Source organism: Anser brachyrhynchus (assembly GCF_964034855.1).
Source record: "Anser brachyrhynchus genome assembly, chromosome: 4".
Lineage (NCBI taxonomy): Eukaryota > Metazoa > Chordata > Aves > Anseriformes > Anatidae > Anser > Anser brachyrhynchus.
Genome location: NC_137698.1, coordinates 47,475,140 through 47,502,858, shown reverse-complemented (window position 1 = coordinate 47,502,858; position 27,719 = coordinate 47,475,140). Strand labels below are relative to the sequence as shown.

Here is a 27,719-nt window from a genome sequence, read left to right as displayed (position 1 = left end):
GTTCAAGGCCTCTTCCCCAAATTATTGCCTAAGAGAGGCACTGACCTTCTCCCCTGGGTCCCCCATCCCCCTAAAGGGGGAAGAAAAAAAAAAATACAGAACTGAGTATCCCTAAGGGCTCCCTGGCTGCCCCCCTTTTTCAGCGGTGCTGAGGACACTGCACCCCCTCACGCCAGGCTGTGCTTATGGGAGGAGTCCCGCGTTCCCTTGTCAAAAGGAAGCAAACCCCAGGCTAGGAGAATTTAAACTCGAAAAATTAGAACGGGCTAAAGGACACCTGCCCTAAGCACGAGACACCACCAGAATTAAACACAGCCCCCGCCCTGCGGACAACAGACAGCCCGCGAACCTCACACGGGCACCGGGCACCCTCCGCCCGCGGCCCCTCTGAGGCGCCCAACGGGGCCCCGCCACCGCCCCTCCTCCCCTCATTGGGCGGAGTCCCCGCCCCCCCCCCGCGCTGCGCTCTCCGATTGGCTGCCTCTTCCCCCGCCCCCCGCCGCTGTCAGGGTCCCGGGCTGCGGGCGCTGCGTGCGCTGCGGTACCTGCGTGCGCTGCGGTTCCTGCGTGCGCTGCGGGCGCTGCGTGCGCTGGGGGCGCTGCGTGCGGCGGGATGGGCGCGGTGCGGGAGCTGGCGCTGTTCCTGGGCACGCTGCTCTACGCGTACGCCGAGGCGGCGGTGCGGCTGCTGCTGCCCGCCCGCAGGAAGGCCGTCGGCGGGGAGCTGGTGCTGCTGACGGGGGCCGGCCGCGGGCTGGGCAGAGCCACGGCCCTCGAGTTCGCCCGGCGCCAGAGCCGCCTGGTGCTGTGGGACGTCGACACGGTAACGGGCCGCGGAGCCCCCCACTCCGCCCAGGCGAGCCCCTGCGGGGTGCATGGCACATAACGTCCGCTCCTTTCCTTCCTCTCCTAGCACGGCCTCAGGGAGACGGCTGCGGAGTGCGAAAGGCTGGGAGCCACCGTCCACACCTTCGTGGTGGACTGCAGCAAAAGGGAGGAAATCTACGGCGCTGCGGAGAAGGTAGGGGAGCAGGTGCACGAGCGAAAGCTTAGCCAGATGGGCTTGGGTGTCAGGAAGGGCTGGAAAACTGCACCCGAGGTATTCCACTCACAGCGTACAAATCTTGAAATCGCTGCCCTTTTGTTGCTGCACATACAGAGATCGCAGTGGCCCTTTGGGTATCACAGCCCAGCTCATCCTCCCTCACGAGCCTCTGTCCCTGCGAGCTCCCACTTTAGGCTTTAGACCCGTGAAGGAACATCTTCCTTTAATCTTGCCAAAAAACACACAGACACCTCTGTGGAAATTTGAAAGACTTTGTTGTAGAGAGTAAGGTTAAGGTGGTCCAAAATATTCAGTAATGTCCACAGAGCCAGCTATGACTGTGCAGAGCATATTTTTCTGTGTGATGTATAGAAGACTGCAAATACCGGCAGAAATAAAGGGGAAAATGTCACATCTAAATTGTCTTCAAGGATACTGCACAATTCCTACCTCAAATAAAAGAATTGTAAGAAATTGCTGCTCACAACCTTGCACTCTTGTGATAACAAATGACATGTGGCTGCATGTTCTTTTTGCCAAAAAGGTGAAGAAGGACATTGGCGATGTCTCCATCCTCGTGAACAATGCTGGTGTGATCACGGCTGCCGACTTGCTCTCGACCCAGGACCACCAGATTGAGAAAATGTTTGAGGTCAACATTCTCGCCCACATCTGGGTAAGGGCCGCTAGTGCGTTCGTCCCTCTGTGGTAGTGTGAGTGTTATTGAGGAGGTGGGGGCACCCTCAGCCAGGCACCGAGACCCTGCAGGCAGGAGATGCATAACTCAAAAATGCAAAATGTTTTTTTGTAGCAAAGCCCTGAGAGCAGGCAGCAGCTGATACCTCGCCCCAGGGGCTGGACAGGGTAGGGCCAGCCCTGGCTCTTGGCCCAGCTCGGACATGGAACAGAGCTCATGTACAGGGGCAGCATTCAGCAGGGAAAACAGAGTGGTCAGTAAACAATTTCTGCTTGCAGGGGACTGAAAGGTGTGCTACAGATTGGGTGTGCTGAGGAGAGACACTGGCAGCGTGGCTGCTGACAAGTGAAACCTAAAAACTGAAAGGAGACTGGATGTCTCTGTGGTTCTCAGGAGCTTGGTGCCATGCACCCCCCAGCACTAGGGGTAGGCTTAGTCACTTAACTGCATATAATTGAATTGCTTAATTGCACATAATTGAGGCCAGTGTTGAAGACTCCTAAGAAGTTATTGTTCGTTTCCTCCTTCCCACGCCCCACCTCTTCCTCTTGTTCTAAAACCCTTTCCAGACAACCAGAGCTTTTCTGCCAACAATGATGGACAACAACCGCGGTCACATTGTTACAGTGGCGTCCGCAGCAGGTCATTTTGTAACCTCTTTCATGGTGGCTTATTGGTAAGTGACTTCCAAATCAGCTCTCCGTTTCTTATTTCAAATTGCCTTCTGCACTACCAAGGAGAGTAAGAATAGTTTGCCACTGAATAAGTTACTTGCTAAGCAGGACGGCTAAGGAGGGGAAAAAAACAAACAAACAAAAAAAACCACAACACCCGTCAAATAAGGACTCATGGGTGTACCCAGTGATTTGCTTATTAGCATTGACTAAAAAGGAAGAATGTTTCAGTGAAGGAATGATGATGTGATAAATCAACTAATAATGTCTTCCATTTCTTTTTCTCTCTATACCTTCTCCAGAGTTTGGTTGGTAAGAAAGGTATCCTCTTTTCGTCTTACAATATCATAGTGCGCTTGTGAGTTGTTGTAGTCCTCAAATAAACAATAGGTAGTTTTACTGTTTTTTACTATTCTCTTTCTTCTTCATTTTAAAAACTTAGGCAGTATTTTTGTCCCCTGCAGTGAGAAATGCTGGACAGCACAGGCTTGCCTCAAGTGCTTCCTTAAAAAAGGAAACACTAGATTTATGCATGTGAATTACTATTTCCTAAGAATTCTTAATATTCTTCTGACTATTCACTGCTAGGGTAACCTATGTTTTCCCCTCTAAATTCCACAGTGTCTTCCCCATCAGCAATATGCATTTCAGCACTATGCTGCGCTGAAAAGCAGCACAGGGGAAAGTAGAATTATTCCCTGCCCTCTCAGGTGGATCGCCTTTTTTCCCCCCCTCAAGTCAGTACTGCATGTTGTTTCAGCACATTTCCATTTGTATGAGGTTGGAAATAGCATTCATACCTTCTTATTTGTGCTTTTTTCCCCACCAGTTCAAGCAAGTTTGCTGCTGTTGGATTTCATAAAGCTCTAACTGAGGAGCTGTCTACCCTGGGAAAGGATGGAATAAAAACAACATGTCTCTGCCCAGTTTTTATAAATACTGGATTTGTCAAAAATCCCAGTACCAGGTAATGGTCAAAATTCAGCATTACATATTTGAATCTGCTTTACAACTGTTATTCAAACTGAGTATATAAAAACTGAGGTTAATTGATATATACAATTGGCTAACAAAAATTTGCAACATTTTTTATCCTACATAATGCTCATCTTTTAATTACCTAACTTGGTGGAAGCGTGAAACATCCTACTTTATATTCAACTACTACCTTTATATTACCACTGTTGCTCTTATAGGAATGCTTTCTTTTCATTTTAGGCTTGGAAGAATTTTGGAGGTTGACGAAGTTGTAAAGGAACTGATGGAAGGAATACTCACTAACAAAAAAATGGTTTTTGTTCCATCAAATCAACGCTTTGCTTTACTTCTTGAAAGGTAAGAACAACATAAGTATTGGGAATAAGTCCATGCGTGTACAACTATTAAGCTTGTAACATCGGATTCAAGTTTAACCATTAATTTAGAACACGTGAGGAGACAATGAAATAGCATCATGTTTCTTTCTAATGAAAACAGCAGAGAACAAAAAGTTTTTGTTGAGTCCTGTCATAGGTCATTACAACCCACTGTTTGCAGAGAGCTGCTGAGTGGGGAACTCGACTGCTCCACAGGCTGGTAGGGAGGCAAAGGGAGACTGAGGGATCTCTCTTCCTTCACAGACAGGATTTCTCATGGGCTTGCCAAGAACAGCTTCACAGGTTCTCTGAACCAGCAGCCACAAGCTCCAGAAGCAGCTGAGGAACTGCTGCATTTTAGCCTTCACTTCTTCATGTCAGCACCAGAAGGTCTAGGCCACAGGGGCTGGGAAGGGTGCTTGAGAAGGACTCTGCTGCTTCTCCTGGCCATGAGAAGCACGATTTGTCCTCTCAGGCTTCTTTACCGAGTTGTAGTTGCTCTGCTGGAACATTTTCACCAGAGCTCAGGTTCGAAGCCTAGAAGGCACATCAGAACAACTAAATTGCCATGTCAGTTAGCTCCTACAGTCCCTCAAGAAACTCTTGGTAATAACTCGTTTGTGAGAAGACAACTTGGCTCTAACCAAAACCTCCTGTTTATGAGAGGCTGTAAAGATTCTTCTGTTTTCCCCAAATTCCTCAGTCAACCAGATGAGGTTTTGAAAGCAAAGAAGGCAAAGGCAATTCTCACCTTATTTTTAATGCACATGCCTACGTTCGGTGTTAAACCTTCCTGGATGCAGCAGCAATGCTGCAACCAACATCCTGCCCAGGGGATACCTGTCCTTGGAGTTGTCATCAAAGGAGGAAGGTGGTGAAGGGATCAGAATCAAAGCTAGCCAAAGAATTTCAAGGGCTACATATCCTTGGGAACTACTCCCCAGTTTCAGTTTTGGTCTCTGTCTAAGGCAAGCACACATTCTGCACCCAGACCAGCTCTTGTCCCACCTGTGCTGCCACTTTTCCTGTGACCCAAGTTCTTATCCTAGATTTCATCGCATGGTTTTATCTTTCAGGTTGCTTCCAGAACGTGCCTTGAATTGTCTGAAAAAGCTGACAGATGTTAAGTTTGATGCAATCATCGGGCAGCGAAGCAACCAATGAACAGCAAGTTGTTTCTCGTTTCCCTGTGGCATGACTGAAAGCAGAACACAGACCGTGTGTAGCACAGCAGTTTTGATTCAGAGCAGAAGCAAGACAGGTACTTCCTCCAGGCCACCACTGCCCTTCACACCTAGAGGCTTATCCCACACCTGCAGCAGGAACACACCTGCATAACATGGAGTGTTACCAGAGCAGAGATGCAGCTCTGCAAGTGAGAAGGGCTGTTTTAGCTGTGCATTGTATCAGCCCTAGCTCTTTTCTGCACCGATACAGACAGGAAATGCAGCAAAGCCCATTTTTGGGCAACACAGTGATTTCCTGAGTATAAATTAATCTGGACTCATCACTGAGCAAAGTGATCTTGTGGGAAGAAATTCATACGGGTGGTCTGCTTCATCTCAATGAATCATTTTAAATTTTAAAAGCCCTGTAACGCACACAGTTTTATATGCTTTTGTAGTGAGTACCTGAAAGAACACAACCTTTTAATCAAGTGTTACCTGAATATGTTGATTATCGCGTTATGCGTGAGCAACATCAGCACCACTTGTACAGAATAAATACAGTTCTTTACCCAAAAGTTGCCTCGCAGCAGTTCAGCCATAACCATGTCCTAGAGGTGCGTTTAAGGCACAGCAGCGTCAAGTAACGCGCCCTCTGCCGGTGTCATTTCCCACATGGCTTATCGGTAATCCCCAGGCTCTTTCCAACCAGCTTCCTCTGAAACAAGCACAGTATTTCTTGGCCAGTTACCGGGTGCCCTCCCGCATTTCATGCTCACTTGAGAATGCAACTTATTTCAACCAAAGGTAGAAAAAGTTGCACTGAAAAAAAAGAAGATATGGACTTGTTGTCCTCACACTAGTAGGCACTCATGTCTTTAAAGAAAAATCAAGGAGATGCTAAGCCAGGAAGCCCTTCATTCATGTGCTGGGGTGACCTGAAGTGGAAGTCCAAGGGACTTCTACGCCAGTATAGACCAGAAGAGAAAGCCTTAACAGGGAAGCCAGTGACTCCTGGATAAGCCTTCATTTCAGCTAACTCATGCGTTCTTCACAGCCCAATGTAAAACCAGAACTGATACCAGTTAACATGCAAGTTTCCATATGCTTCTGTTTCTTATCTCTTCAAACACAAACGGAGCTGATTGAGGGCAAATTCCACTCCTCTTAAACACTGGCACTGTTCATTGCACAAGATGCCTCAGCACCAACAGCTCAGGATGATTCCGGGCTTTCTCTTCCTCACCCTGCTCTGCCCCTTGCAGGAACAGGGGATCAGGGATGCTGCACAGCAGGAAGCAAGCCTGGTGCTGCAGGTGTTGGGGCCATGGCCCTAGAGGAGCCCTGCTGTCCCTCACAAGCCTCCCTCCTGCTTCCCTGGGCACCACCGTGACCAGGAAGAGGTTAAGCCTCCAAAGGTCTGTGTAAACTCCCTTTGGCCTGCGGAACAGCAGAACACCGTGCGATGAAACACTGGTCAAAGACCTCTTCAGAGCACAGAGAGGTTTTCTGCCTACTTGTGCAACTGCTGGCTACGGCAGGCTCTAGCTGGCTGGCGGCCATTTGAGGGAGACCTGAACACACTGCTGCATTAGGCATGGCTACACATGGGTGGCTTCCGGTGTAATCCGTTCTGATGTCCTTCCTGAGCATTTATCTTGCCAACTGAGATTCTTCAGACAATTGAGAGCTCTTGTAATCCAGCTTTACCTGCTCTTATGCAGCAACAGGTCTAAGTTTGTGCTGCTGGCAAGAACCAGCAGGAAAAAAAAAAGAAAGGGCTCCTTTGGTACTCATACAAACTGCATGGAACAGGACTTTCTAAGCACAAGTTCCCAGGTTGGGACAATTTGATTCCTAGTTGTTCCTATGGCTGAGAAAGGGCTTGTGAAAATTCCACTCCTGGAAATAAGTTAAAATTAATAATGAACAAGTTATCCAGGTAAAGGAAATACTAGTTTTGCATTTCAAACTAAAACCCTCCTAATGGCAAAACTTTTGAGAAGTGTTGTTGGAGCCACAAGGGAAAAGCAGGCTAATAGGCATGCATGTCTAGTGAATTATTTTTTCTTCTCCCTTTCTCAGAAGCAGCCCTGAAATTTGAAAAGAGCATTTTTGTCTTGCATCTACTCTGAATTAAGTTCTGTGTTTTTGTGCGGTTCCTGCTTTTATTTGAGCTGCATATTCCCACTTTTACTTGGCATAAAGGAACATAAAAGTGAGAATTTAAACCTAGCAGAAGTCTATGCCATCAAACCTCGTATAGACACTTCCAGCAAAGCCCCAAATTCAAACAGGGGCATCTCACTTGCCAGCTTAGGGTGCTTATGATCCCGGTGGGGACTCTGCTTTCATGCTTTGCATCCCTTTTGGCACCTCTTGGAGCTGGCACTCCCCTGCCTCAGCCACAGCCCCATGCCAGGAGAGTGGCAGGACTGCTGAGCTGTGAAATCGGGGCCTGGCTGAACTGCCAAACGTATTAATTAGGAAGAGAAACAAGTTCCAGGAGATGACTAGTGCCTAGCTCTGCATGTCCACACGTTTTCAGATGCCTCTAAGAGGCTTCAGCTCCTCTCGGGTAGACCCACTCTTACTGACCTCCTACTAGCACGGGTTAAAGCTCCCCACAACACCGCAACGTGATCTGTCTCTTCAGCAAAGTCTGGGATTACCAGCTCTGCTGCATTTTCCAAAGTTCTTGAATCCTCCTCTCTGTGTTACAACTATCATCCATGTTGCGTTTCTTGTCACAAACAGAGGACACTTACAAGTGAAACTTGTGTCTGTACCTCATATTGCCACTGTCTCCGAGCACCAAGGTAGCACTGAGGCCCCAAACTCATACCTGGGGCAATACTCATAGTTTAATGCTTGCTGGTAATGCCAATATATGCATGCAATAATATGCAAATTTAGGCAGCAGTTCAGGAAATGGAACTCTAAATGCACAGAACTTCCTCAATCCAGAAGCTTAATGAAAAGGATTTTTCCTACTATCCCACTGAAATTAAGCATCTGAGATCACTGTCTGTTCACCAAGGGTGAAAGGCTGCCTGCCAAATTCTCATCTGAAACAAATTTCTGTTACCCTAAACCTCAAGGATTCTTTTAAGTCTGCATCTAGCCATGCGTTTTGCTTTTTCGAAGCGCATCTCTTGCTTTTGATGGTACAGTTTGAGCTCACCACCACGAGTACCTCGTCCTCACTGCAAGACCCCTATCAGCGTATGAATAATTTTACACTGACCTACAGCCCTCTTGCCAGGAATAAACCTGCTCTCACCCAGACTATTTCCCCCTCTGTGTTCTCAGCCTTTTAGCGTTTACAGCTGGCAGCTGATCACGTTCCAAAACATCACAAGCAAAATAGTTTACTCTCATCTAGTAACTTCCGTGCGCGTACAGGCACACGTACAGGCACAGGGACCCCTCCAGGCGCAGCCCGGTGCCTTCAAGCACCTCACAGGCTCTGTGACGGCTGCCCTCCGCTCGCGCGCGCTTCCCGCCTCCCTCCCTCCCGCCCTCCCGCCGCCGCGCATGCGCCCTGCCCACCACCGGCGCCCCCTCCACCGGCCGGCCCGCGGCGGCTGAGGCGCAGGTGAGCGGGCGGCGGGGCTCGGCGGCCCCTCGCGGGGCTCCCCCGGGACGGGACGGGACGGGACGGGACGGGCGCGGGGGGGGAGCTCGGGGGGCTCCGGCCCCGGCGGAGCAGGCGAGGCCGCCCGGCGCCTTACGTAACGCCCGGCCCCTCAGCGCGGCGACCGGGGCCTGCGGATCCCAACGGCCGCCAACGGCCCCCGGACGGCGGGGACGGGCAGGGCCGGGCCGGGCCCGCTCCGGGGGCTGCCTGGTGCCCTGCCTGGTGCCTCGCCCGCTGCGGCCAGCCCACCTTTACCTCTGCAGGGAAGCTCGCTGGTGGGTGGGAAATAGCAATTAAGCAATTCTGCGCCGTTAAGAGGGGACGCGCAGACCGCGTAGGGCTCGTTTATCAATCTCCTGTCCTAATGACTCTGTATTCACGTATATATGATGCATCGTGTATATATAACGACCGGGGTGCGTAGCAATGCTGAGAATGTGGGCTTTCTGGACCGCTCGCAAAGGCTTCTGGAAGCGTAGCCAAGGCTTATTTTTGCACCTGTGACTACCAAGTAGTTTCTGCCGCATTTCAGCATGGGCATATTTCCCCCCACCGTGTTCCTTCCTGGCAAGGCGGCTGAAGCCAGCCCTAGCGAGCAGCTGCTTGAGCAGCTACTGCTGGGCTGCAGTTGGTGCTGTGCTGCATGCATCCTGCCTTCACCGCCTCTCTTGCACTACCTGCCCTCTGCTGTCCAGCCTCAGCCAGGGAGGATCTCATCCCTGACGATGCCTCTCGCATGTTGTGGGCAGCAGCACCGTCATATAGATACCTGTAGAAACCCATCAGGCTCTGCAGTAGACTAGTCAGTGTTACACATCCGCACTTGCACAATTAGATTTATGTGTACTCAGATCCAATGCCTGTTCATAAGCCTACCAATAGCACAAAACCCCTCGTTTGAGCATTTCTAGTTGTGAGTAATACCTAACTCATGGTTCTGTTTCCATGTCCTGTAGCTGAGATGCCCTCCTCCATTGTGCCAGCGGAGCTGGGCAAACAGTCCTCTTGTTCTGGGGCATCATCTCCAAGCTGGTGTGCTGGGGAGGAGGGCATGTGCTCCATGTGTAGGCTGGCCTGTTTGTCAGTTCACCACAGAGGAAAACAGCGATGGTCATGCCCAGCTTGTGCATGACAGCTCTTCCATTTTGCTGCAGAATTCCTTGAGGCGCGTTACTTGTACTGGACCTAACCGCTCTGTCAGCCTCGAGGCATTTTATGGTTGCTTCAGTTTCAGTGTTTGGCTAGAATGAACAAATCAAAAGCGAACGAATCACTTCAGCACGTTATGGTTAGCTGAACTGAAGCAGCTACCTTGTGCTTGTGCTCTTACCGACCACTCCTGCTTGTTTCTTGAGAAATAGCTGGGCTAGGATCCTTGAGCCCTCTTCCGAGGACCGGAACATCATCTCTGGACGGCTGCACTCTGCCAACAAATATTTCTAAATGTTTATAACTTGACCAGTAAAATTGCTGTGCTTCTGCCAGCAAACAATAGTGTGATACAAACAATGTGTACTTTTTTTTTTGTCAGGGCATTACTCTTCCATGGAAAGTGTTAGGCTGCTGCCTACAGACTAACACCGGATGATGCCATGAATGAGGCACTTCCTTCAGCTTCCTTACAGCCAGTAACTTACACTGCTCAGGGAGGGAAAATGCCAGTCTGTACGCAAGCGTGGATGCTTCACTGCCAAGATAAAGAGGACAGTGGCTGGCCATGGCAATACTTGCTTTTAGAGAAGAAAGAAAGGCGCCGCATGATTTGTGCGCAGCATTCTCCGAGCACTAACCTCCCCTCACGTAGCTGCTGTTACATTGCATTCTTGTTGATTTGAGGAATGTCTGCAAACAACTTTTCTCTGTTGGTCTGTGGAGTCGTGGTACGACACTGACAGAACATCATGCATGCTAATCTAAATGCTTATTAAGCCTCCTAGCAAGTGATTTTTAAACTAGAGTACTTGTATACAATTCAGGAGATGAAAAATACAACTTTGTTATGCTATCTATTTAAGGCTGTGCAATGGCAAAACAATTTGTCATTCCAATTCTGGCTAGGAAGAGGAGTAGACTGGAGCTGAAGCATGCTGACCTTCAAGACTTCTGCGAGACCTTCACGTTTCTGCAGTTCACTATCTTGACTGAAAAAGCTATTGCTAAAACTCATCGCTGGTCTGTTTAGAAGCTGCGAACAGCAAAGGCCTGTAGCCAGGCATTCATATCAGCCCAGACCGGTATTTTCTGCAAATTACACCTCTCTTCTGTCCTTGTCCCGACAGATTGTATCACACACTTCCCATACGTGTTCTTAATATTGCGTGTTACCTCTTCTAATATTACTCCTGTGTGTAACTCTACAAGCATGCCATGTGAACGCGTCCGCCTGTTTACAGGAAGTAAGGTGAGGTACAGGCTGCTGACTTCCTCTAAAACCTCTGGTTGTAAAAAACACTTGATTTCCACAACAGACAACAGTAATGCTCACAGTGATATTTCTCAAGCGAGATACAACTTGGCAGCCCTTAGTTATCCCTGGGCAGCTGCAGTTATACAGGGACCTCCATCTCCTTCCAAGTTAGCTTTTCAGCTGCCTCATGGCTTCGGCTGCTCTTTTCCATAGAAGCCAATGATTTGGTTAAAGACTTGAAATCTCAGATACTGGAGTTAAGACAAGTGTCAGATTTGGGGATAGAGTAGCTAAGACGACCTGAGGAGCGAGACACATCACAGAAACAAGATGTTCCTGAATTGGTGACTTTGGGGAAGAACTAAAATCTTAACCTAAGATATTAATATCTGTCCCAAAGTCTGATCACAATGAAGCTGTGGTGCGTCATACTACTTAGTATCTGAATTTCATATTCATGTTTTATTAAACCTGTTAATTTTAACATGTCTTAAAGTAACTTCTTTTTACCTGAGGTTTACCTTAGTGTCATGTGCCCATACACGTATTTGATATTGCCGTGACCTGTATCAGAAGCTTCCCCTGGTACATGTGATTCCTGTCCACGACTTTGTGCGTGTACAAAGCCTTGGTCTCCCCAGTGTGATTTCTAGGTTCTGCCCCTGTAGTACCGTGTCTGTTCTTGGTATGTACCAAATCTATCAATCTACGTAAGTGCACAGACCATCTCCAACAGCTTCATTTGATATGAGCATCCTGTGAGGATGAAAAACATTGCTTAAAATCAGTTACGGTTGGCTTTTGAGTTACTGCTGAATTTATTACAAAAATAAAAAGCCATCTCAGCAGTGTTGATTGAGGTTGGGAAGTGTGAGTTTGAAGATGGTGTTCACAATGACCTGTCCAGAAAGGGTGAAACTTACACCATCAGCCACTTTTACGAAGGGTCACAGTGTAGGCTTGTAAAGCTGGGTGTGCAGGTGCAATTAAAACATGCAGACACGCTTAGCAGGTACACCAGGTGGCATAACCGTATTCATTAGGAGCTGCAAACTATTGCCTGCGAGTCAGTGACAGTTGTCTGAAAGCAGTGTTTCTATGCCACTGTAAAAGTACCGTCACATGCTACATCTTACTTGTGAATAACACACGATGCTCTTCAAAACCCTTGTGCAGCATTCTAACTTGTGTCTTTTTCTTGGCTGTCTTTTACAGGAAAGGTACCTAGCTTGCAGCAGCAATAGAGAATATTCTAAGCACACCGCACCGTAACCCGCCTGGCCAATTGCTGCCACCCGAGTTGTAACTGCATGGAACACGGAGCTGTCAGCCACGCTGAGACCTAGAGCAGAAATGTATATGATCGCCTCAAGTCACTTCCTGCTCTTTTTGATGCTTGAGGAGTTGCACATTTACTAAGGGGCACGGGTACCTTAAAAATATTCCAGAAGAACAGAAGTCCTGCGTCCAAACGTGACTTAGGTTTTTATTTTAAAAGTTTCTTACTTGAGTCAGTCGGCTTCCTCCAACACCGGTGCCCAGGAGCAGAAATCGCGGGGTAAGAGCAATGATCAATTCTTAGCGTAGAACGAAGAATGCTCATGCAGAAAGTTAACCAGCAAACATTAAACCCAAAGCTAGCCAGTGTAAGAGAGGCACACGCTACTAAATATTCCCTCTGCTTTCCAGAGACTTTTGTCTTAAAACCTTACAGATCCATTTGTTTCCCTTGCCAAAACAGCTTGTAACCTGAATCAGTAACTGCATGCTTTCAATCAGTATTTCATTTTTCTCATGGGCTTCATCATCTTCAATAAAGCACAGCCTACACCTCACTGACTTAATGTGATTCAAGTTTTCATGGATTTGTGACACAGATGAAGATTGAATTGCGCTACTGAACTAAAAACCAATTTGCTGTTCCCCTACTACTGAACTTTTATTTGCAAATAAAAAGGTGGACTTCAAACTTAACCAAATTGAAGTCCACAGCAGCAGAAAGAGTAAAATATTTCTGTGACAGAAGCAGAAAAAGCCTTTTCCTCTCTCCCTTGCCTGTGGTATCCCAGATGCATATTTCAGTCCTGGAAAAGCTGTGCTATCAGTACAACTAAGATTCTTTTTGTCAGAACATTATACATCTTAGACACCGTAAACTTCGTCAGCTAAGATAAGTAGACTCTAAAAAAATAAAAGCTAGCAAGCAGTAACAAACTTTTGCAGGATGCTCATTTTCATGCTTTAAACATCAGTCTTTGGGTTAATGTTAGATAAAAGCAAATCATTTTCATTCCAAAGTTTCTCCGTAAATGTAAATTTCTTTTTAGTTCCTGTTGAAACAGTATTAGAGTGGTTTCATTTTTGCGTTTTGCTTTGTATATTTGCGTAAATACACAAAACACTTTAGGACGGCTTTAGCTGTTAAGTTTAAGGAAAACATATGTACTTAGTAATGTGTACATACAAACATACCTGCTGGGTTAGGATCAACATTCTGCACGTGTCCCTCTGCTCCTCTGCCATCCACAGCTGTTAGGTCAGGAATGGCAGAGAACACATCCTTGCCTTTTTGCTTTTGTTTGCTATTTTCTCCAAGAAGTGAGGGGAACAAGTCCATAAACAAGGGGTTTTCCTAAAGGTACCTGTGTACCATTTTGTCTCTGGGCCTGTTTTACCTTCTTTCTCTCTCAACCCACCCCAAATAAGAATGGAGGTAGTATTTTTTGCATGGGATCTAATGGTAGGTACTAACAGTAGCTAATACCTCATTTGTCCTTTGGTTTGTGTGTGTTTTTTTTTAAACAGGAAGATGAAAAGGACTTAGCTGCATTTTAGGACTGACCCTGATGGGCTGGATTTTGTCTTGGCAGGAGCATTTGAAGATTCACGCTGAGAAAGACAAAACAGCCAATGGCTTCAGAATCCTTGGTCTCCGAGCAGGGAAAGCAACATCTGATGAAGGGAAGGAGGCGGCCACAGCAGCAGCAAACGAGATCTTCCAACGGTGACGGTGAAGACGACATCTTCGTCTTTGAGGCGAATGAGGCTTGGAAGGATTTTCACAGCTCTCTTCTTCACTTCTTTGAAGCTGGAGAGCTCTGCGACGTGACACTGAAGGTGACAGTGCCACCCTCATCCATTGCGTTTAACAGGCTGAGGATCAGCCTTTAAATAAGTGTGTTGGAGATGGCAGCGAATTTGGGCGGGGGGGGGCAAAAGCAATACAATACTTGTTGGATCTGAGGCATGTCCAGATAAGCTTTTTTTTTTTTTTGTCATTTAGAAAGTTCACAACTAAAATGTGAATGTTGAAGATACTGACAATCCCAGAGATCAAGAACGTGACTGTCACCTCACCCAACTTGCCTTTTAAGCAAGTTCCCCCAATTGATCAGTTCATTACTATGCAATTTGATCCCAATTTTTCTATTTTTGCATTCTGTGTTGCTCTTATGTACCTTTCCTGGCAAACAGGATTTCTGGAACAAATCTAACTCCCAGCATTCGCAAAGAAGAAAAAGAACCTCAGACAGTCATGTCGTTCTACAACCAATCAAAGTGTAAATGAGAAGGAGGGAACCAGTTGTACAATTCTTGCACTGCATTGTGTTTAAATGCATTCTTTGCAGCTCAGCTCTATCTTATTTATACCCTGATCACAAGAAAATTATATTTACCATTTGTAGCTTTGGTTGCCAGCACCTACAAACCTTCTTTTGGGGAAGAGCATTTCAGAACTCTTAACAACGCATCCCTTCCCTTCGCTTCTTTTGACCTCATCTTCTCCTTTCTCCCCTTCCATCCACCCTTGCAAAAAAGCCTCCTTTTCTGTTTATTTTATAATGGTCTTATTGCTTACAGTCTTTATAAGCATGGTTAATGTGTGTTCTGGCTAGGGAAATTGGGCATGGAAAATATACTTTCCTATGGCTGCAATTTAACTTTCCATAAGTTAGGCTTTTCTTACTGTTCATTTTTATTTGTGTGAAGCTGTTTTGGTAATTTAAAAATATTAGATTGAAGGCTGCCAGTCCTGAAGTGGAGAAGAGGATCTGCGGAGGCTAGAGCAATGGCTTCTTACAGAGTACTAACACTGTAACCGTCGTAAGCCACGGGAGCACACGGGGAGACTTGTGCTCTGCAAACTTAAATCAGGAATTTCTCCTGAAGTACTGCTCCTGTCGTGTGAACAGCTCATTCCTGTCTTTGAATCTGTCCTTATGCTCCTCCATGTGTATTTGCTTTTGGAACTGAATGTGCTGCTCACTAAACAGCTTACACCTGTGTTGATGACACTATTAAAAAGGAAAGAGCGATTCTGTATTGAATCACATCTAGAAAAACTCCAAAATATCCTATAGAATTTAAAATCCCTTTTTTTTCCTTTTAAATCACTCACACCTTAATCTGAAAATGAAGACGTATTTGAAATCTGTCAATGAAATTTGTTGCTTAACTCCCATCCCTTTATGTTAGTACAGACTGAAAGATGGCCAAGTTTGTAAGAAATCACTGCTATAACACAAGTATTAGGTTGACTATCTTTTAATATAATTGAAATCTGCAGATTTCAAAGTGAAAATTTTGTTTCACAATTTCTGATCAGAATTTTAAAAAATATGTGAAATAGTACATCTTTTGAGCACATCTAACTAACTTCTAAAGCCTTGAAGTGATTGGTAACCTTTAATAATCCCTATGTTTATTTATACTTGCTCTTATTATTGCAGTTTTACATGATTTTGCTTCTATGAAGAGCATTACAGACTCCTCAAACAGTAGTAAAAGTGCAGAGGTTTAAATTAAATAGTTTTAAAATGTCACTTTAGAGTTTTTCCTGCAAAATCTCTACATGCTCATAAAACAACTAAGTTTTTTTTGGCAGTCACCTCCTGTCTCCAAGATGCTTTGAGAAGGTTCCTAAGGAAGTTTCCTTTAAAAAATGGGGCATGGCTCTTGAAAGGCAAAAAAGTTCAGCAGATGAATGATACTGCTTCCTTGTGTTATGGCCTTGCCATGCTCTGGTGGCCAAGTTACAGCTCAAATCTGCTTGGGATGCACTGATCTAATGTCAGCAGTACAGAGCAAACAGAGTGTGTTTGTTTCAGCAAAATATGGGAGTTCAATGCGTATTGAATCCAGAATTCTATGTTTTCAGCTTAACTGGCCTTTCTTGTAGAGCTGAAGGAAAGTAACTGAAAAAATAGTTCTTTCTTTTCTTTTTTCACAGGTTGGTACAAAGCTCATCTCCTGCCACAAACTGGTGCTAGCGTGCGTTATACCTTACTTCAGAGCCATGTTTCTTTCGGAGATGGCTGAAGCCAAGCAGACTTTGATTGAAATCAGGGACTTTGATGGTGACGCAGTAGAAGACCTCGTGAAGTTCGTGTACTCCTCCCGGCTTACGCTGACTGTAGACAATGTCCAGCCACTCCTGTATGCTGCCTGCATTCTTCAGGTGGAACTGGTGGCAAAGGCGTGCTGCGAGTACATGAAGCTGCACTTTCATCCCTCCAACTGCCTGGCGGTCAGGGCGTTCGCAGAGAGTCACAACCGCATCGACTTGATGGACATGGCCGATCAGTACGCCTGCGAACACTTCACTGAGGTGGTGGAATGTGAAGACTTTGTGAGAATCTCACCTCAGCACCTGCATAAACTCTTGTCCTCCAACGACCTGAACATTGAAAACGAAAAGCAAGTTTACAGTGCTGCTATCAAGTGGCTGCTAGCCAATCCCCAGCATCACGCTACGTGGCTGGATGAAATACTCGCACAGGTAGGGCAGAGTGAGGCACTGGGTGCCTGTCTCATCCCTGGTGTGGTTCTATATCAACTGTTTATATTTGGGTAGATTTTGAGAAGAAAAATGCTTTTACCAGTTGGTGCTTCATCTTGTATTCATAGTGGCGTGTTGACAGCGAGAGCAGGTTAGGCCTCAGGAGCATCAGGAACAAATTATGTTCTCCAGTCTCTGTCAAGAAAAGAGTATTCACTGTAAGCTCATCAGAGGAGGGAGCTGGGGGAGCCAACACAAAGCTCTTTCTGTGCCAGAACAGAGAATTCTTAGATTTACATATAGTGGAGAACCTAGAGCATCACTTCACATGCTTTGATACTATGCCGCCTGAAACTAACTTCCCTTGCTGGTAAGTATTTGCACTTGTGAAAGGCGAGCAAAGCTGTTTGTTACATGGCTAGGAATGGAGATAAGTCGTCAAGTCATGCTACTTCTAGAATGTTTTGTTATACAAACAGCAAAAGACCAAGGTTTTGCAGCCCTACAGACAGGCCAGGAAACACATTCTAGACCTTTTCAAGGTAGAGTATCAGCGCTGATTACCTGTAGGATCCAAAAGGAGTTTGCATTTTTCACATCCTTCAGATGTGTTAAGAATTTACTGCTTCTGAGAGGAAACCCTTAGGCAGGCATCCCTTACAGCAGGGCCACTCAGCTGAACATCATCCTGTCAGAACGGTAAGAACTTCAGTTAAGCTCTGCACGTGCTGGTTATGGAAGTTTAAAATACAGCGCCTGAGACAAGTAGGCAGAACCTGCCCTGGGGAGGAGGGAATGTGCCACGTGCTGCAGAGTGCCGCACGTATCGCCGCAGGTGGGATCAGCTGTGGTCTGACAGTTGTCACTGAACACCAATTTGAACGCGCTGCATCCAGCAGAATTTCTAATATTTACATCATGCGAGTAACATGCTGCTCTTGTTGCCTCGATGCATTATTTTTTCATTTTTCCCTGTAAAAGATCTCAATTGTTTATTAAGTGACTTCCAAAAATTTTCAGCTGTATCTAGACTGGCATAAAATTTGTTGATACAAAAACCCTTCTTTAGCACACTATTAATTAAATTTACAGGCCATATAACTTGAACATTTTTAAAAGAAGAATTAGGTTGGTGTTTACAATCCAGTTATGCTAGCAGATGAGATTAATGGCTTTACTCTATTCATGGAAACCAGAGTCCAGAGCAAAACAATGAGAAAGTAAAACCCTTCCTGCAAATACAGGTTGTTTGCCAAAATGTGTGCAGCCTGCAGTTGCATTTGACATTATTGCTAGCAGGAAACAGGACGGGCCTTCCTGACAGTTATTATCAACACCACAGTAAGTTTTATGGGCTTCACTGTTACAATGAGGTTCTGAATTTTCAGCAGCCTTGTGTTGTTACTGCATTATTAACCTTGTGAGCTTATTAGCAGGACTATGGTAGTGCTTTGAGGCAGCCTAAAATAAAATGGGGCCAAAGGGAAGGAAGAAATGGGATTGAAAGCAAGTAGTTAAGGAATAATTGCTAGAGAGACCTGCTTACTTGAAAGACAGGGGTACTTGCCAGCCGTGAACAGCACTGTTCTGCTGCTCTGAGAAGCCCTGGAGGTGCTGGATTTGTCCTTCACCATTCTTGCTGAGCTGCCTGGGAGCTGTGTGACGGTGCTGACTCCAGCCCTTAGCAAGCCAGGTGGTGCTTTGCTTCAGTTCACCTGTCCAGACCTGTCCCGCCTGTTGGCCTTCCTGCTGTCGCCCCACTCCGATTGTCCTTCGTATTCCTCATTGTTTCTCTCAGAAGGACCAACGTGAGGTTTGCAGAAATTAATTCCTATGAGGAGGGACATTTCAAGGTGGTCTTTGAGAGGCTGACCCTATTTTGGAGCTGCTCTGTCACTGGGGATTGCTCGAGGCAGGGACTGCAGGTGGCCAAGCAGCACTGTCCCACCCAGGCAGCGCCTGGTGGTTGTGTGTAACACCACCCATCAGGAAAACTCAAGTCTGAGCAATATAAATGTCACGGTATCAACAGGCAGCTGCCAGCACGGTTACAGCCTTACAGCTCTCAAACCTTCATGTCTCTACCTCACCATTCTTTTTTTTGGTATTAATCTTTTTAATAGTCTTTAACCTGCTCCTGATACATTCCAATATTAATCTGACATCAAGATTTTATCTTAATTTGAGTGGACTGTACAGCACTGTAGCTCCGTCTGCTCCCTGTGGACTTTGGCAATTAGCTGTCCATGGCCTGTTTCTCTTTATCCTGCAGCCTGTCAAGTCATCCTAGAGAAGGGTGTAACTGTGCAGTCAGTAACACCTCCTTAATATTCACTTAGTTCACACTGACAGACTTGCCACCCAAGATAAAACTCTAGAAAAAGTCCTTTTGCACAGGCACAGCAGTGAGCTGAAAATTGGTACCCTCACCAGACTAACCAGAAATGGGCGATCCCAGTGAAACGACCGACCCTGCTTGGGAAGGAACAGCTGGCCACGCTCAGGGCACCTGCAGCCACGGCCCTCCTGGTACAGCCAAGCTGCCCTTCTTCCTCCACTGTGAATGCATTGCCTACAAATGCAAATGGTTGTAGCAAACATTTGTCACTAAAACGAACTGTTTGTCTCAGTGTTGTTCTGGAAAAGAAAATGAAAGTTGCTCTTTTTACCAAAGAGCACGGGGCTGACAGTAGGCTCGGAAGTTGCAGTCTGTTACGCGTACGTCGCTGTAAATGGTTAGATTCAGTTTAGCCAGTTATTCCAACTGTGTTCATTTCTGTCAGGTACGACTGCCTCTCTTGCCCATTTGTTTCCTTATGGGTGTTGTGGCAAAGGAAGAGATTGTCAAGCAGAATCTAAAATGTAGGGATTTGCTGGATGAAGCAAGAAACTACCACCTTCACCTGAGCAGCAGGGCAGTGCCAGACTTTGAATACTCCATTCGCACAACACCAAGGAAGCAGACTGCTGGTAATTAAATGTGTGTCTGATTATCCAGTATGAAGTGGTGTGGAGAAAAGACAGCGCATCTGCGTAGGGCTAGACAGCTTGGTATAAATGGTTGTTAATGCGTAACTGGGAAAACCATTGTGTACCTCTGTGGTGATTAGGTTCTGTGCTACAGTTTCTTAACAGAACTTTAGCAGTTTTTTTTTCTTTGTTTAGAGCAGTATTTATTCTGATCAGCCAGAACTGTTAAGTATATTATGTGCAGGCAGTATGCTCAAAGCTCTGCAGAAAGCAATGGGCACTTACCTTTTGGTGCGAGAAGGCTGAGCTAGCTTTTAGATTCTCTGCCTAACCTACACCAAAAGCAAGTGATATTACACTGCAAATTCTAATTTCTACATTCAGTTAAGATTTAACAAACGATCAGTTTCTCTCCCTAAGCAACTCAGAAAACATATTTAAAATATGCATTGCTTTTGCAAGAGAGTAGACCGTTAATTGCCCTAGCAGCATGCCAAACAAAGCCCAAAGTCCAGCATCCAATATGCAGGGCAATGACTGTGCCCCTTGAAGGGAAATACAGCTTCTCCTGAACTACATAGTTTTCCCTCTACTCTGCTATACAGTTTTATCCCTGTTTTCCCTGCTAGCTCTCTGGAAACCTGTTATGTCTCCTTCAGGTGTGCTGTTCTGCGTCGGTGGTCGAGGAGGATCAGGCGACCCATTTCGCAGCATTGAATGTTACTCTATAAATAAGAACAACTGGTTCTTCGGCCCTGAAATGAACAGCAGGAGAAGACACGTGGGTGTCATCTCCGTGGGAGGTCAGTAACCTACTCAAGCAACCCTGTTCAAAAGGGACTTGTTTGCACATTTTGCTGGAATTGGTGCTATTGCTAAATAAATGCCTTGCATGGCTTCTCAAATTCATGTTAGTAAAGCTTCTTCTCCATGAAGGGGTTGTTGCTTCTGAAACAATCTCAGAGCACAAATTCCTAAAGTGGAGTTACTCAGCAGTCACCAAGACTTCGCTAGTACTCATGCTAGTTTCCTTCACAATAAAATCCATACGGGCAAATTGCTAAGACTGTAAGGACAGACCTACCTTTAGTTCTGGGTCTTCGTCTTCTGCAGCCAGGCCCGGGCAGTCCAGAGCAGATTAGTACTCATGATGCAGCTCTCCTTTGTACATGGTATCCCCTGCGTTGCTGCAGCAGAACAGAGATCTGCTTTCCCTGTAGAAAATCTGGAGAGGCTGAGGTAAACATGAAATGGATCTGATCCATGCTACTTGAGCTACGGGAAGAATCCCTGTTTAAATATCTCAAGGTTTGTGTAAAGTCTATGATAAAACAGCTCTCTGGTTGAGTACAGCATATAAAAATATCGGGTCCTTAACTTAATAAAACCCTGATACGGAAAACCTTTAAAAACATTAACCTTTGTTTGAGCTTATTTCTCCACATAGGCAGGGACACTGTACAAGTGAAAACTGAAACACTGCCAGGCAATCTCTGTATCCAAATAATGTGCATGCCTTTCAGGTAAAGTCTATGCAGTAGGTGGACATGATGGAAATGAACACTTAGGAAGCATGGAAGTGTTTGATCCTCTCACAAACAAGTGGATGATGAAGGCATCGATGAACACAAAGAGGTATGTGTCCCAGGATCCACACGGGACAAAATTTAAGTCCTACTCCACAATACATCATTTCTTGTTAATGCTAAAAAACTGTGCATCTGTCCTACCTTTATTTGGGTTTCCAAACTTGGTTGTTTTTTTTGTTTGTTTGTTTTTTCCTATTATGTGGCCTGAATGCTAACAAACACTTAATATCTGTAGAGCAAACAAAAATCTGCATCACATACTTTCATACATCACATATTTGCATGAACACAAAGTTGTTTGGAACATACTAAGTGTTTCAGTGCAAAACTGCATAATTCCTTCTCTCCAGCAAGAGGTCCTGGCTGGTAATGTGGGTTTTCTTTGCTCTTTTGTTTTCTTTTGCCCCCCCCCTCCCCCCCAGTATCCTTGTTTTGTTTTTCATTTTGGTGGTCTGGCTTGTGAAGCAGAGAGAACTCTTCCATTGCAGCCCTACTTATGTTCTGATAACTAGGGCCTTTCTGCTAAGACAGATAAAAATTCTGAAACTGGTTAAGTGTTTTGGTATGTTATCTCTTTTAAGCAATGAGCAAGATACGTCAGCATGACATGCATAGTAAAATAGTTAATGTCCAGTAGTTACCTGATTTTTGCCACTGGAAGCACTAAAACACTGAAAGACACATTGTGGATTTTTCTTGCCTTTTGCTGCTGTAAGACTCTTCTATGGAGTTATAGGACTCTCAGATCTCTGTTTTTTTCCCTGTCATTTAAATCAACCTCATTAATTCTACATTTAATTCCGTGATTTGTTGTTTCTAAAAGTGACATGTACAAGTAGGAGTGAAATACTGGCCCTGGCTGCACCCTAACACAATTTGTGGCTGTGACCTAATCAAAGGAGAAGGCCCAGAGTTGTAGAAATGTCTTCTCACTCCTCTTCCTCCCTCCTGCCACCATGCTGGGCATATTCTTGGTGAACTTCAGTTCTGGATTTCTGTGACATTTCTTTCTCAGGAGGTTGGTAAATGAAATGGCTGCTGTGCCTTGGACACACCCCACCCCTCCAGTTCAAGAAGGCAGTGCCAGAACATTTTATTGAGAGAAAACTGCCACCATTGGTTGTGACTACAAGTTACCTGCTGAGGCAATATAAGATAAGCCCAGGATATCGCCACAACCTTTATTCTGTTGAGGGATTCTACCTTCTGCACACTTATATCTGCAAACTTACCCTCTGTGCAGTAACACGAGAATATTCTCAGAGAAACAGTAAATCAGATGTCTTGGTAGTTTCAGTAGTATCTTACCAGTTTCATTCTAGACCACACTTTACACTAAGCTCTCTGACAACAACACATTTCATTTCACACTCTAATTGTACTCTCATGTTGCTAGATTTTGCAGCACAGGTTGGCCTGTTAGTATGTATTATCACCCCTCAAAAATTGATTTGCAAGCCACAGCAGCAGCTATACCAACAAAGTTAAAACCAGCAGGTTTTAGTTCTCCATCAGACACAACAAAGTAAGACAGAAGCTGCAAGATTCAGTATTCAGGTAGAGCAATCTAATAACTAAGAAAACCTCATATATTCACACATTTGATTAGAATACTTATGCCTTTGATGACATGTAATCAAAACAGTATTCCATGCTGCCTGGCCTTTTTTCTTTCTTTCTTTTCTTTTTTTTTTGTTTTTTTAATAGGACTTTCTCTTTTTGCAGTCTTAAAATATTGTAGCTTCAACAGTCCTGTTCATGGATGGCACAATAACATATAGGTAAAGCTGAGGTGAAGTTAAGATAAAACTCTAGATTCCCCTCTAATGGGAGGCTGCAAACATACAAAAGACTTTCTAGGTAATGCTGTGAGGCTGACAGAGCTGTGCAGAGAATCAGCCACAGTTACTGATCATTATTTATTTAAAACGTCACCTGATAACTTTTCCTGATAACCTGATAACTTTTCTCCCATATTTTGACATACTTGCCAGTCAGGTAATGTTGCACCTGATGCACATTTCCCATTCCCATTAAGGATTTGCACTGTGGTATTGATCCTATGGTTTTCTTAGGAGAGGAATCGCTCTTGCCTCCCTCGGCGGCCCCATTTATGCAATAGGAGGCTTAGATGACAACACGTGCTTCAGCGATGTGGAAAGATATGACATTGAGTCTGATCGATGGAGTGCGATAGCTCCCATGAACACTCCCAGGGGAGGAGTTGGCTCCGTAGCCCTCATGGTGAGTTACTGCTTCCTCCCAGCTCTGCAGCAAGCAGCAGAACTGACCTCGGGGACTGCTTTTCAAATCTTGTTTTACAAGGCAGAACACAGGATTTAAACCAAATGCAGCTGGTAGGGCTGAGCTCCTCTGGCTGTCAAAATCCTACAGAAGCTTGCAAAAGGTGTGGGTATTTAGGATAATACTCCTATCAAACTGTGCTCCTTGTTTGAGAAGTACTCGAGGTGCTGTGAGCAAGCACCAGGACACTTGAAAAACAACAGGGGAGAGCGAGGCTAATGCTGCAGGTCTCATTCAGAAGACTCTGCTTTGTTATTGCCACCATCTTTGAACGTGCTGCATTTTATCTCCACTGTAATCCTCCCTGTGTACTCTGCAAAACATCTGCAACAACACACAACCTTTTCACTTCTTTAGCTGGAAAACAGCATTTGCAAGTTAGATAAATTTGTTGGAATTCCTACATCAAGGTAAATAATTAGGAGGGTATGGTTATACCGTATTTTCCTGTAATTCTAACACTGCCTATGAAAAGCTACCTAAATACATATGTATTACAAATAATCTTTCTCTACACAAATTTTTCAGAACCACGTTTACGCAGTGGGTGGCAACGATGGTGTAGCATCTCTTTCCAGTGTGGAGAAATACGATCCCCATTTGGATAAGTGGATAGAAGTGAAAGAGATGGGCCAGCGGCGAGCTGGCAATGGTGTCAGCGAGCTCCACGGCTGCTTGTATGTTGTTGGTGAGTAGGTGTGGGGCATTTCGTCATGCAGTTTCTGCCAAGCACTAGTGTTTGGAAGGGGCTCTCCTTGCTAAAGGAACTGGGGAAGAGACAGACCTGGCCTGTACTGCATGTTCTTGGGCAGAAGAAAGTAAGCACAACCAGGGCACATTTAACTAATTGTGTATGCTAAAAGGAAATAAAATCCAGTTCCTAACTCATTTCAGGAGGGCTATACTGTTCAGAACAAGATGTCTACATATGAAATCATTGTGCAACTCACTCATCACAAGTTTCCTTTTAATATAAGTTATTACTAAAAGTTGTTACTACACATACTTGCAAAGCACTCGGTTCTGATTTCAGCACAGACCCCAACAGCTGTCTGGTGCAGAGATTACACTAAGCCCCTGGCCTGCTAACCTGGGCCCGACTTGTTCTGCTCAACTTGCATTTACCTTCTTTCCTGAGGGAGGAACATTCCAACTTGGGATGCCACAATAATACTGAGTTCTGCATTGTGTATTAAAAAGTAGTAATTAAATTGTTTTTGAGTAAAATGTACCTTGGACAGCTGACCCCACCAATGGGAGTCCATCACTGAAGTCAGTCTTACTTGAGGATTTTTTCCTACTCAAGTTTTCAGCAATTGTTTCTTTTGAACATACTGCAAGAGCTTGTTTTATTTAAACCTGAATGAAATCATAAACCGTGCTTATACCAGGCTTACCGGGTTTTTTTTTTCCATTCTAAGTTAGAAGCCATTTCATTATAACTACATGCAATACAAATTCAAGGAGCAAATGACAGAAATAGCTCTTCCAAAGTGAGTTTAAGAAACAGCATTAATGTGATATGTGTAAGGTGACAGCATAGAGAGCTACTAGATTGATTTTTAGGACATTTTAAGAATCAGATAAAAACACAGACCTGGACACTAGCCCACTCTATACTAAGAAAGCCCCGATAATGCAAACCCGGAATATCACTATCACCACCAAGTGGCCAAATACGAGTACATGATGACTCCTTGCAGGTGGCTTCGATGACAACTCTCCACTGAGCTCTGTGGAACGCTTTGACCCACGCAGCAACAAGTGGGAGTACGTTGCAGAGCTTACAACTCCAAGGGGTGGAGTCGGCATCGCAACACTGATGGGGAGAATTTTTGCAGTGGGAGGTCACAACGGCAACGCATACCTGAATACAGTGGAAGCATTTGATCCCATAGTGAACAGGTAATTTAATGTTTTTCATTTGGCTTACGAAAGCGCTCATATCTGCCTATATGAAAACACAGCTTAATAGAAACTGTGTGTAGCAGGAGCATGTCTGTTGTTTCCTGGCAGTAATTGAGTAATATTCATGGTGAGTGATGCAGGAATGCTGCTCATGCTGCTGGGTTCTTGAAATACTTAAATACATTCTCCTCCTGCTTCCTCTTCCTGTCTATCCCTTGTCCTCTTACCTTCATTCAGTTTGTGGTGGTCTCAATCTGATTTTGCACTAAACTTACCAGAGAAATAACAAAAATGAACTAACAGGTTGTATTTTTGTGCAGAGTTAACAGCTAGGTTCTACAATAGAATTTCAGACACTGGAAATAAATAGTTCAGGTTGCTCAGAAAGGCCAACAGCTTACTTCTATTTTTCTCCTTTGCCCTCTCTCTAGGTGGGAGCTCGTCGGCTCTGTGTCGCACTGCAGGGCTGGGGCAGGCGTGGCTGTGTGCTCCTGCCTCAGCAGCCAGATCCGTGACGTGGGCCAAGGATCCAGCAACGTTGTTGATTGCATGTGAGCTCTGCTGCCTCCTCCAAACTCCAGAGGAGTCATTGTACAGAGGCACTACAGAGCTTTTAAATTTGGTGTTTTGTGTGGTAGGTTAAGAAATAAACACTATACATTTTCTCTGTGAAAATGTTACCTTCTGTGACTTTCAGGCTTTGGGTGGTTTTCTGACAATAGCTATACAGAAAAGCCTGTGAAAACACGGAATAACAGTGTGACTTACAGGAGAAAACCTGCCAAGAGCTGTAATCATCCCGTCTTTGAGAAGCTGCAGTTTCAGTCACTGGAGGCAGCTGCTGCAGCGACTTGTTATTGAACTGTAAACCAGGCATGGGAGGGTGAGGAAGGGAGAGCAGCAGGCAGTGCTGCCAAGCCTTACCCGACAGCCCTGCTGCATGTTTCTGAAGGACCAGAGTGCTGTTTATTAATGTAACTTATTTTCAGGATTCAAGTCTTAAGCATTTCCTAATTGTAGAAGAGCTCTGAAACACAAAGCCTTCCAAGTTTTAGAAGGTAACGACATCCGTGTTTCTCATGAAGCTAACTGGAGTACAGAAGTTAACTGCACACCTCCCAAGGGACTGTTGGCTGCAGTGGGAACTGCAGGTAGTCTTTCTCAGGCCCACACACTTGTTAGAAAGCTGAAATTTAGCCTCAGCCTGAATTTAGCCACTGGACTACTCAAATTATTTTATCCTCAATAAAATCTGTAGTAGTGACGCCCTCCAAAAGACAAATTTCTATGGAGAGATCATTCCCAAAGTAACCAATGTAATTTGGCCTTCTTGAGATGTGTGCCAAAATGTAGGCTTCAGTGGTCTCAGAATTACCTTTTTCAGACTAAAGGGAAACATAATGTAGTTGCAGTGTTCACTTAAGACCTTTAAATGCAGCTCTAGGAAATGACACGTCCAATTTCAGTACCCAGTAACAACTCTGTGGCAATAGTAGGGGTGCTGGCTCTTTTAAGATCATTCAGCTAGAAAGATCTCTCCTCAAAGCAGTTTCATGGCTTAAAGCTTAAATAAACCAAAGAGAACCAGCAGCAGCAACAAGTGGAAATAAGCAGTACTTACCTTAAAGACCAAAATAGGAACTTGACACTGCTCCGTGCAAAGACATCTTGTTACACAGTCACAAACCTTGAACGCGAGGTCAAGTCTGGCTGGAAAGACCAGTGTCCTGGTCTGCATCACCGCCAACAGGCTGAGACTGACGCCCCGTGGTGAGCAGGGCCCCCAGGTGCCACCGTGTTCAAGTGACCAGGGAGTGCAGCAAACTTCTGTGCCTTCAGTACCAGGGAAGAGGTGCGACCACCAGCATAAAAGCACAGCCACCTTTTACTGTTGTGTTACCATCATTTTGCTTTTCAGTTTCAAACAGCTTGCACGTGGGTAGCACCCAGGGACATAACAAACGGTACTGTAAATAATTAAACACTGCAATAAAATGTTTGTACTTCACCTTGTTTATAGTGTGAGTGGATCGTGCTATCTTGGGGAAACATGAAAAGAGGGAGCATTTCTTGGGGGAAACATGAAAAGAGGGAGTGTTTCTCGGTTCCCACGGAGTGCAGCTCTGAGCAGGAGGCCTTTGTCCGTGGGGACAAACCTGTGCTAGAGCCACGAGCTGTACCACCC

The 27,719-nt window shown here is 45.2% G+C and overlaps 2 protein-coding genes across 5 annotated transcripts; both read left to right on the top strand.

Annotated features, from left to right (window-relative positions):
- The first annotated feature begins 491 nt into the window (after positions 1 to 491).
- On the top strand, positions 492 to 5,515 carry LOC308195007 (estradiol 17-beta-dehydrogenase 11-like). Its single transcript, XM_080591721.1, has 7 exons — positions 492 to 823; positions 914 to 1,021; positions 1,590 to 1,721; positions 2,312 to 2,418; positions 3,246 to 3,383; positions 3,635 to 3,751; positions 4,848 to 5,515. Exons 1-7 carry the CDS (start codon positions 614 to 616, stop codon positions 4,933 to 4,935), a joined length of 900 nt encoding a protein of 299 aa, XP_080447847.1. The 5' UTR covers positions 492 to 613; the 3' UTR covers positions 4,936 to 5,515.
- A 2,927-nt stretch (positions 5,516 to 8,442) lies between these two features.
- On the top strand, positions 8,443 to 26,203 carry KLHL8 (kelch like family member 8). 4 transcript variants are annotated; one of them, XM_080591691.1, is made up of 13 exons: positions 8,465 to 8,535; positions 10,109 to 10,749; positions 10,857 to 10,978; positions 12,200 to 12,542; positions 13,855 to 14,101; positions 16,215 to 16,763; positions 19,547 to 19,733; positions 20,393 to 20,536; positions 21,257 to 21,368; positions 23,398 to 23,566; positions 24,155 to 24,314; positions 25,330 to 25,531; positions 25,966 to 26,203. In XM_080591691.1, the coding sequence occupies exons 5-13, from the start codon at positions 13,895 to 13,897 to the stop codon at positions 26,087 to 26,089; spliced, it is 1,854 nt and encodes a 617-aa protein (XP_080447817.1). In that variant the 5' UTR covers positions 8,465 to 8,535; positions 10,109 to 10,749; positions 10,857 to 10,978; positions 12,200 to 12,542; positions 13,855 to 13,894; the 3' UTR covers positions 26,090 to 26,203. The 4 variants fall into 4 exon arrangements, with proteins under 4 accessions (XP_080447819.1, XP_080447818.1, XP_080447820.1 ...); XM_080591692.1 differs by lacking the exon at positions 10,109 to 10,749 and having other exon boundaries at positions 8,462 to 8,535; XM_080591694.1 differs by having other exon boundaries at positions 8,463 to 8,535; positions 10,109 to 10,978; positions 13,790 to 14,101.
- Positions 26,204 to 27,719: the final 1,516 nt, after the last annotated feature.

Coding starts and splice junctions, on each gene's coding strand:
- LOC308195007 (XM_080591721.1), top strand. CDS start 614: ATGGGCGCGGTGCGGGAGCTGGCGCTGTTCCTGGGCACGCTGCTCTAC. Junction 1,022..1,589: donor TCTACGGCGCTGCGGAGAAG/GTAGGGGAGCAG, acceptor TTTGCCAAAAAG/GTGAAGAAGGACATTGGCGA. Junction 3,384..3,634: donor GTCAAAAATCCCAGTACCAG/GTAATGGTCAAA, acceptor TTTTCATTTTAG/GCTTGGAAGAATTTTGGAGG.
- KLHL8 (XM_080591693.1), top strand. CDS start 13,895: ATGGCTTCAGAATCCTTGGTCTCCGAGCAGGGAAAGCAACATCTGATG. Junction 19,734..20,392: donor ACCAAGGAAGCAGACTGCTG/GTAATTAAATGT, acceptor TGTCTCCTTCAG/GTGTGCTGTTCTGCGTCGGT. Junction 25,532..25,965: donor TTTGATCCCATAGTGAACAG/GTAATTTAATGT, acceptor CCCTCTCTCTAG/GTGGGAGCTCGTCGGCTCTG.